Source organism: Chlorella variabilis, assembly GCF_000147415.1.
Source record: "Chlorella variabilis unplaced genomic scaffold CHLNCscaffold_2, whole genome shotgun sequence".
NCBI lineage: Eukaryota > Viridiplantae > Chlorophyta > Trebouxiophyceae > Chlorellales > Chlorellaceae > Chlorella > Chlorella variabilis.
The window spans coordinates 1,596,318-1,605,714 of record NW_005435086.1 but is presented as its reverse complement, the minus strand read 5'-3'; the positions used below and the strand labels follow the sequence as shown (position 1 = coordinate 1,605,714).

At 69.4% G+C, this 9,397-nt stretch overlaps 3 protein-coding genes across 3 annotated transcripts in view; 2 read left to right on the top strand and 1 right to left on the bottom strand.

The window, feature by feature from the left end:
• The window catches only part of CHLNCDRAFT_55979 (hypothetical protein), a 4,555-nt gene extending 2,808 nt beyond the window's left edge, over positions 1-1,747 (top strand). Inside the window, exons 9-10 of the mRNA XM_005851468.1 lie at positions 766-972; positions 1,134-1,747. Coding sequence (XP_005851530.1) covers positions 766-972; positions 1,134-1,199 — 273 coding nt within the window. The 3' untranslated portion in view covers positions 1,200-1,747. The remainder of the gene's footprint in view (positions 1-765; positions 973-1,133) is intronic.
• A 516-nt stretch (positions 1,748-2,263) lies between these two features.
• On the bottom strand, positions 2,264-3,898 carry CHLNCDRAFT_19159 (hypothetical protein; the record flags this gene model as incomplete). Its single annotated transcript, XM_005851182.1, has 5 exons — positions 2,264-2,816; positions 3,018-3,283; positions 3,389-3,406; positions 3,429-3,644; positions 3,803-3,898. Coding segments are annotated over 5 exons (1,149 nt in total), but the record flags the coding sequence as incomplete, so codon positions are not given.
• A 621-nt stretch (positions 3,899-4,519) lies between these two features.
• The window catches only part of CHLNCDRAFT_137967 (hypothetical protein), a gene marked incomplete at both ends in the record, with an annotated part of 7,137 nt that continues 2,259 nt past the window's right edge, over positions 4,520-9,397 (top strand). Inside the window, 8 exons of the mRNA XM_005851467.1 lie at positions 4,520-4,684; positions 4,809-5,370; positions 5,546-5,923; positions 6,416-6,607; positions 6,792-7,478; positions 7,650-7,772; positions 7,981-8,214; positions 8,388-8,680. Coding sequence (XP_005851529.1) covers positions 4,520-4,684; positions 4,809-5,370; positions 5,546-5,923; positions 6,416-6,607; positions 6,792-7,478; positions 7,650-7,772; positions 7,981-8,214; positions 8,388-8,680 — 2,634 coding nt within the window. The remainder of the gene's footprint in view (positions 4,685-4,808; positions 5,371-5,545; positions 5,924-6,415; positions 6,608-6,791; positions 7,479-7,649; positions 7,773-7,980; positions 8,215-8,387; positions 8,681-9,397) is intronic.

The window sequence follows — 9,397 nt, the reverse complement described above, 5'->3', positions numbered from 1 at the left end:
GAGGCGCCGGGTGAGGGGCCCGCAGCGGGGTTTCCGTGGCACGGCGTGGCCTGCCTCCCCTCCACGCCCCAGGCAGCCCCCACCCCACCCCACCCCAACACCCACCCACCTCGCAAGTGTTGTGCATGACGATGGTGTTGCGCCCTCCCATGAAGATCTCGGACGTGTACTCGTCCATGGCGCGCTTGGAGTCGGCCACGTAGGGAACGTACTTGATGACAACCACGTGGTCGGGGTGCTCGCCGGGACTGCAGCCAGGGCGGGGCGCGGGCGGGGCAGACAGGTCGGCCTCGGCCTCGGCCTCGCCGCCGGCACGCCCGGCCGCCGCTGGCCAGCTGGCGCGCTGCGGGTGCCACCCAGCAGCCCGCCCGCCGGTCAGCGGCGGTAGGGCGTGCCGGCGGCGAGGCCGAGGCCGAGGCCGACCTGTCTGCCCCGCCCGCGCCCCGCCCTGGCTGCAGTCCCGGCGAGCACCCCGACCACGTGGTTGTCATCAAGTACGTTCCCTACGTGGCCGACTCCAAGCGCGCCATGGACGAGTACACGTCCGAGATCTTCATGGGAGGGCGCAACACCATCGTCATGCACAACACTTGCGAGGTGGGTGGGTGTTGGGGTGGGGTGGGGTGGGGGCTGCCTGGGGCGTGGAGGGGAGGCAGGCCACGCCGTGCCACGGAAACCCCGCTGCGGGCCCCTCACCCGGCGCCTCTCCCCGGCGCCTGTGCCTGCCCCACACACCCCACCACACCACCACACCCCCGTGTGCAGGACTCGCTGCTGGCTGCCCCCATCGTCATGGACCTCGTCATCCTGGCGGAGCTGGTCACCCGCATCCAGCTGAAGAAGGACGGAGAGGCGGCGCTGCGCGGCTTCCACCCCGTCGCCGTGCTGCTGTCCTACCTCACCAAGGCGCCGCTGGTGCCCGCGGGCACGCCCGTGGTCAACGCCCTGGCCAAGCAGCGCGCCATGCTGGAGGTGCGCGCCCGCAGGCCGGGGCGCCAGCGCTGGCGGCGGGCCCGGTGGAGCCGCGCTGCTGGCAGCTGGCCCGGCCGGCCGGCAGCGGTGGCGCCTGCGATGCTGCCTGCCCGGGGCCAGGCGACCCTCACTTACTTGCGCACCCCTGTGCTGGCATGCAGAACATCTTCCGCGCGTGTGTGGGCCTGCCGCCCGAGAACAACATGATGCTGGAGTTCAAGGCGTGAGGCGGGGGCTGCCATGCCGCGCCTCCCACCCACCAGCCACAGTTACTTGAGCGTGTCCGCCGTTGTATGTGCCCGAACTGCCCCCGTGCCGTCGCCCCCTGGGCAGGCCCTGCAGAGCTGTCCCCCTGTCCTCCCTCTTTTCCTCTCCTAGGTTGCTGCCCTTGGGGGACGTCCCTGCCCCAGTTGCTTACTTGCTCCCCTTCCCGCCGATTCTTTGCGCTGCGTGCGTCGGAGGCAGCTGGCACGCTAGCGCTGTGTGTCGGGGATTCTACCTCCTCGCCAACCCACCGCTGCCCTGCCACCCGATTCCTGCGCTCGCAAGCGCTGATTGAGTTACCTCCAGGATTCTACCTCCTCACCTGGTCGCCACCCACCCTGCTGCACCCTCATCCCTCCCTACAGTGCCACATGGAAGGGCCCGCACTCCATTTCATTCCATCCGTACCCTTGCTCCCTGTCAATCCTCCCACAGAACCCTCCCCCCATCCCCACTACCGAATGAACTTGACCACTCCCTCGCTGTGCTGTAAAGCGAGCAGCAGCGAATGAAAACGAGCGGCGCGGCGTGGCGTGCTGCTGTGAGAGGCTGGGGCTGGGCCAGGCAGCCCCGTGGGCCACAGGGTGCATCAGAGGATTCTTGCAGCAGGCTGCTGGAGGTGGGTCGCAGAGGTCAGTCGCGGTCAATAAGCAAGGCAGTACGGGGGCTGGAAAAGGAGGGTGGTAGGAGGGAGGGGCGAAACAGGTAGCTACAGGGATTGGGGTGAGGCGGGCAAGTGACCTCCGCAAGCAGTGCTCATCTGGCCAGGTTGCGTGCATGGTGCACTGGGGTGGCATTGAGTGCTGCTGCGCATGCAGCGCATGTGCGGTGGTGCAAGGTGCGAGGTGCCGCTGTGCAGATGCTTGATGCGGGGCGGCGATCGGCGTGTGCGTGGGTGCACGCCTGCGAGGTGCAGCATGCAGGTGCAGATCAGTGCAGCAGGCGCACAGCTGGGCACCAATCCTGTGCCATGTAGTGCACTGAGGCTGCTCACGCAAGTGCACACCTGAGTCACCGGGGGCAGCCGCTAGCTGCCTGGCGGCGCCGTCTGGGCTGCCGCTTGGAGCTGCCCGCCGCCTGCATGCAAGGTCACCCAGCAGCAGAGCTGGTTGTGCACCACGCCGCGCGGCAGGGGAAGCGAGCTCCTGCATTGCACCCAAGCGACACACACCAGGTGCACCGCGACTGCCAGGCACCTGCCCGGCCACATACCGTTGTACGCTGCTGCACCGCCATCTGCAAAGCCGGCGCCGGGGTCGGCCTTCGGCTGCGGCAGCGTGGCCGCGCCCGCTCCCCCCGCCCCCAGCTGCGTGCCCGCCACTGCCGCCTGCGCGGCGGCCTGCGCCGCGCCCACCACGCCGGCGGGAGCCTCCACAAACGCGCCCGCCGCGTCGCGCTTGCGCCCAAACGGGTTCTTGCTGTACTGTATGCGGATGCCGCCGCGGTCAGAGGAGGAGAGGATGGCGCCCTGCTGCGCGTCGTGCACCGCCATGGCTGTGGGGATGTCGGCGTACTCGATGAAGCACGACATGCCCTTCTGGCCCCGCACCAGCTTCAGCTGCTGGAAACCGGGCTGGTGCCTGCGGGCGGGCGGCGGCAGTGGCCGCGCGGGGCGGGAGAGTGAGGGCACGAGGCGAGGGCCTCCAGGCCCTGCCGGCCGCAACGAGGCACAACAGTGTACCAAAACAACAGTGTACGAAAACAGCGCCAGCCTGCAGGCATCTCCCAGCCTCGTCCCCCCAGGCCCCCCGCACAAGCACCCTCCGCCCCCCTGCCCTCACCCGAACAGGCCGCGCATCTCCGCCTCGCTCACGCTGTCGCCCAGGTTGCCGATGAAGAGCGTGTTGCAGGGCGGGTTGTCCTTGGTGTTGGAGATGGGGGCGTAGCCGCGCGGCTGCACCGGCTGCACCGCCACCACCGCCGCCGGCGCCGCCGCCAGCCCGCCGTAGCCGGCGTGGGCAAAGGGCGCGGGCGCGGGCGCCGCCGCGGGCTGGTAGCCGCCGTAGCTGGGCGGCGGCTGAGCCTCGTAGCTGCTGGGGCGGCTGCGCTTGGGGGCGGCTGCCGGGTCGTCCTTCAGATACCTGCGGGACGGGCAGGCGGGCGGGCAGGCGGGCAGCAACGTGCGGCCCAGTCGGCAGCAGCATACAGCAACATGTGTCTGCAAATAGTCCTGAGCAGCAGGACCGCAGCACAGCAGCGGCACGATCGTGCGGCGCAGCCCCCGGACCGCGGCAGGCCGCGCCGCGGCGCCGTGCGCACATGTTTTTGTGCGCCATCTCGGCGCGCAGCACGCAGTCGTTGTCGAACACCAGGTTCTGGATGGCGTCCACGGCGGCGCGCGCCAGGCTGCCGCTAGCAAACAGCGCAAAGCCCTGCGCCTGGCCGTTGCGGAAGTGCATCTGGGAGGCCTGCGGGCGGGCGGGAGGGGCGACAGAGAGGCGAGGGGCGAGTGTCTCTCTCTCGCGGCAGGCTGCGAGGGCACTGACAAATTTGCAATCCTGGGACTGGCCTAAAGCGCGAGGTCCCGGTCCGCAAGCACGGCAGCACCGGGCGGCCGCCGCCACACCTCGTAGCCGGGCAGGAAGCGCAGCATGTTGTTCAGCTCACGCTCCCTCACGTCCTCGGGGAAGCCGCTGATGAACACCGTCCTGACCTCGTCTGCACCACAATCCACCCACAGCTTTCAGAAGCGGCGGGACGGACCCGCCCCCAACACAGGGCGGCAAAGCGCCGGCGGCTCGTAGGCGCAGGGGAGGCCGCAATGCGGCTGGCGCCCGTCAGGCGCCCTTCGAGGGCCCCAGGGACACTCCCAGCCGCCCAGCGGAGCTCAGGCGCGCTCCAGCGACGACCCGCTTACCGGCTGCTGGTTGCGGCACTGGGGCTGGCTGGGGCGGCGGCGCATAATATGCATAGTGCGGTTGCGCTCCATAGAAGTGTGCGTAAGGGTCGCCGCCTTCAAAGCCGCCTGCAAACGCCATGGCGACTGACCTTCCCGCTGCACAGAACTGGGGGGCTGCCCTGCGCTTCTCACCGACTCTGAGGTGGTTTGAAGGGTCTACCGAAGCGAAGAGAGGTTGCATGCATGATGGTTTCCGCCGGCATAGGACAAAATCGCCACGCTGGCTAGAAAATTGCATGTGCATTTCGCCTGTGGCGCCTCAGTGCATTGTGCCACACGATCCGGCATTGCGGGACACGCTGCCGGTGTGCATGGCTCCATGTGAGCGCCCTCACATGCCAGGCACACACTGATAGGAGTTCCTACCGCCACGGAGATTTTGCGATGCACAGCAGCACCCAGGCAGATCGCCTGCCAGCAGACGCCAGCGTCAAGCTCGATCATGTGGGGGTGGGCTGCAACCGAGTGGTTCATGCGCTGCACTGGGGCGAGGGCAGCGGGCTGCTAGCCTACGGAGCCCACAACGCGGTGGCGGTGTACCACCCAGAGGTGAGAGGGCGGCGCCCAGGTTGCCGCCACCACCGCTGCCGCCTCCGCTGCTGCCACTGCCGCTGTTTGTGCTGCTGCTTCAGGTGCCGAGGCAGCTGGCTGTCCACCCTTTTCCTGCCTGCAGGAGGCAAGGGTGCTGGGCACACTGCTGGGGCACACCGACGTGGTGACCTGCGTGCGCTGGCTGCCAGCGGGCCACGGAGCGGCCGCGGCGCTGGCCTCTGGCTCGGGCGACTGCACCGTGCGCCTCTGGCTGTGGACTCCCCACACGCCGCACCAGCCCTGGCGCCTGGCAGCCACGCTGCAAGCACACACCGCTCCCGTCACCTCTGTGACCATCCACGACACGGGCAACGGCGGCCTGCTGCTGGTCAGCACCGCGGGCGACGCCGAGGCGGTGGTGTGGGAGCGCGACGCGGCGACCGCCAGCAGCGACGACGCGGGGCAGGCGCTGGGGCAGGAGGCGTGGCGCCTGCGCCAGCGCATCCCTCTGGGCCACCAGCTGCAGCACTGCTCCGCGCTGGCGCCGCTGCCTGGAGACCCCGCCTGGTTGCTGCTGGCGCTGGGCGGCGTGGATGGCGGCGTGCGCCTCTACTGCTGCCCGCCCGGCGGCCTGTTTACGGCGGTGTGCAGGCTGGAGGGGCACCAGGACTGGGTCCGGGGCCTGGACTTTGCGCAGGTTGAGGGTGAGCTACCGCCTCGCTGCGCTGCGCTGCGCTGTGCTGTGCTGTGCTATGCTATGCTGTGCTGTGCTGTGCTGTGTTGGGCAGCAGAAGCAGAGCTTGCAGGCTGCTGCGGCGCCGCCCACTCAGCCTGAACGTCAACGGCACCCGCCCCCTACCCTCTGCCCCGCCCCTGCAGACGGCAAGCTGCTGCTGGCCAGCGCCTCCCAGGACAAGAACGTGCGCGTGTGGGCCGTCACGCGGCAGCAGCCAGACGCCAGCGGCAACGGCGGTTGCGCCGCCAGCAGCGGCGCCGCGGACCCCGCCTCGCTGGCGCAGCGCCTCACCCGCTACGCCCCCAAGCCGGCCATCCACGCCGGGCGGCACACCTACGCCGCCACCCTGGAGGCGCTGCTGGTGGGGCACGAGGACTGGGTGCACTCGGTGGCGTGGCACCCGCCGGCTGCGGGGCTCGGCGGCGGCGACGGCGGCGGCGCCACTGCCACCCGCCCCGCCTGCCTGCTCACTGCATCCATGGATCGCACGATGATGATCTGGCGACCAGACGCAGCCACTGGTGAGTGGGTGGGTGGGAAGGAAGGTTGTTATGGGAGTGGTGGGGCTGAATACCGCGGTTGTCCTGCTGCAGCTGCTGGGGCTGCTTCTATTGCTGTGCCTGAAGAATCCCATTGAGTGGCTTGGCTGCCTGCTTCCCGGCACCAGCGCCTGCACCACCCCGCCCTGCCTCGCCCTCTGCGCTGTTCGAAGCAGCGTGCTCGCTGCCCTGGTCGAGCATGCCGTCAAAAGCAGCGCCACAGCAACCTTCGCGGCCAGCCACGCTGGCTGCGTGCCGCCGCCACCGGCCTGCTGCCCCTTGTGGCCCTGCCGCGGCTGGCTGGCACTCACATCCCTGCCCACTCACCGTCACACCTGCATCCTGGCATCTCCTCACCGGTGCTGCTTGCCCGACATGCATGATGACGCTGTGCTGCTGATGTGCTGGCGGGCAGTCACGCTCTGTGTCCCGCACCTGTGCCCACATGTTCCTGCTCTGCCGCTCTGCTCCCAGGGCTGTGGATGGGCGAGGAGTCTGTGGGCGATGCGGGGGCCAACCATCTGGGGTACTATGGCGGCGGGTGGGGCCCCGGCGGCGCCGCCATCGCCGCCCACGGCTTCACCGGAGCGCTCCACATCTGGCGGCGGCAGCCCGACGGCGGCGGCTGGCTGCCGCAGCACGCGCTGGGCGGGCACTTTGGGCCGGGTGGGTGGCGGGCGGGTGGTGCCGGGCTGCCGCTGCTGCCGCTGCTGGTGTTGCTCCATGGAGCTGCAAGCAGCTCATCAGGCACGCCGGCCAGCAGCACCAGGGAGGGGCAAGGGAGCCGCAGCAGCCTGTGCTGCTCACAGCATGGACGTGTGAGCAGGCTGGCCGCCACTCCTGGCTGCAGTCGTGGACGCCTGCTGGGCTGCCGACGGCGCCTGCCTGCTCACCGTCAGCGCCGACCAGACCGCGCGCATCACCACCCGCATGCACGGCGGCCACTGGTGCGAGATTGCTCGCCCGCAGGTGCACGGCCACGACTTTGCTGCCGTGGCCGCCCTGCCCGCGGGCGCCGGCGCGGGAGGCCAGCACCCGGGCGCGGCAGCTGCCCGCCAGGCTGGCAATGCAGCGGCAGGCCCGGCGGCGGCCGCCTGCGAGGAGGGGCGGCAGCGGTACCTGTACGCCAGCGGCAGCGAGGAGAAGGTGGTGCGCGTGTTTGAGGCGCCCCGCGCCTTCACAGACACCCTGGCCATGGCGCGCGGCAGGCCGGACGGCGGCGGCGGCGCGCGAGGTGCCGTGCTGGGCGCGCTGCTCCCCGCTCTGGGCCTTTCCAACAAGGCGGTGTACCAGGAGGACGGGGAGGAGGGGCAGCAGCAGCAGGCAGGCAATAGGGCTGCGGCTGGGGTGGGCCAGAGCGGAGGGGTGGCGGCCACGGGTGCGGCGATGTATGCCGACGGCCCAGACCTGGCCCCCCATGCGGCTCCCAGCGCGGTGGCGGGGCCTCCTCTGGAGGAGCACCTGTGCCAGAACACGCTGTGGCCAGAGGTGCACAAGCTGTACGGCCACGGCAACGACCTGTACTGCCTGGCGGCAGGTGCGGTACGAGTGGGGGGGATGGGATGCGGGTGGTCGGCAGGCGGTCGCCTGCCTGCTCTTGTTGCTTCTTGTTCCTTCTCGTTTCGTGTGCACCGCCCCCGCTGATGCCGAACCGCCCTGTGACTGCCGTGCCTCTGCGCCGCCCTCTGTGCCGCCACACGTACCGCAGACCCCGCGGGGCGGTACCTCGCCTCCGCCTCCCGCGCCCAGTCTGCAGACGCAGCCGCCATCTGGCTGTGGGACACCCGCAAGTGGGTGGGCTGCGCCCAGCTGCACACCCACACGCTGACAGGTGGGCTGTTGGCATGGCGGTCAGGCGGTGGCAGCCAGGGCAGCGCTGCAGGCGGCATGGGTGGCAGGCACCGCTGGGTGGCAGGCATGTCTCTTCCAGGCATGTCTCCAGGCTGTGGTGCACCTTGATGACTGCCAGGACACTGCCCACCTGCCACTTGCCATCCCGACTGGGGCACCTGCCGCTGCCGCTCTGCTCTGCCCTGCAGTTACGCAGCTGGCCTTCAGCCCGGATGGCCGCTGGCTGGCATCCGCCTCCCGCGACCGCACAGTGGCGGTCTTTGAGCGGCAGCCGGCCACCGCAGGCGGGGCTGGCGCCCCCGAGGCGGCTGCGGCGGCCTTCCGCCTGGTGGGGCGCATCAAGGCGCACACCCGCATCGTGTGGGCCCTGCACTGGTCCCCCGACGGCCGCCTGCTGGCCACAGCCTCCCGGGACGGCAAGGGTGAGCCAGGGGAGGGGCGTGCTGGCTGTCTGTGGTGGATGCTGTGCTGGGGCAGGCCCCGTACGCAGCTTGCAATGGGTTGGGTTGTTTGCTGCGCGACCATATGGTGGCAGGGCACTCACGTCATGCCTGCCTGCCTGCCTTCCTCTCTGCCTGCCCGCCCCCTGTTGCAGTCAAGGTGTGGAGGCTGGGCGCTTCTAGCGCAGCAGCGGCCAGCGAGGCCGGCAGCAACGGCAGCGCCCCAGCAGCAGCGCTGCCGTCGGCGCCTGTTGCGACCATCGAGTGCGGCGACAGTGTGCGCAGCGTGCAGTTTGCCCCTGTCTGCCGGCCAGGCACCAGCTACTACCTGGCTGCCGGCCTGGAGAGTGGCGCTCTGCAGCTGCTGCAACTGGTTGCTGATGCCAGCAGCACGCCCGATGCCCAGCCCCAGCAGCAGCAGGAGCCAACCTTTTACAGGCACCAGCTGGTCTGGCACTCGTCTCAGTTTGAACGGCATGCTGCGGCAGTGCGGCGCCTGTGCTGGCGGCGAAGCGAGGAGGAGCAGAGATCTGGTGGCCCGTCGCACTACCACCTGGCCTCTTGCTCTGATGACCATGCCCTGCGTGTGTTTGCTGTGTCGCTTTAGTGTGCCGCCGCTCCTTGCCTTGTTCTCTGAGCCTCCGACACTTGGCAAAGAGTTCCGACAGCTGAGCATTTGATGGTTTACCCATCCACTCTGCAAGTTCCTTGGCAACATGTTAGGCCAGTTCAGGCCTTTCACACAGGGTGGGGGCGGCAGCCAGTCTGGCGAGGGCATGACTGCACGGCAGTGTTTCTGGCCCTCGTGGCAGCTTTGGCGATGGGCGGGCGATGAGGACTGCTGTCGCGTCCAAATTTCGCCAATCAGCTGGCGATGGCACATTGAGGATTAGCGAAATGCGGGGGAGCCACCCTTGCGCCTGGCACAGCGCAGCGGCCACATGCGGCGCCGCTGTTGCTTTGTCGGCACTTGCCTCCCTTTTGGGGGACTGGGGGCGAAGCCCCCAGCAAGCTGGCGCTTGTTTAACACTATGGAGTGAAGTTCCTGGGGAAAATTGGCCATTTCTCCTCAAAATATTGGCGATGTCAGTCATGGGGGCTGGCGACGCGCTGGCGATGTCGCCCCGCCGCCTGCCCTCATTTAGCCAGCCCTGGCTGGCGAAAT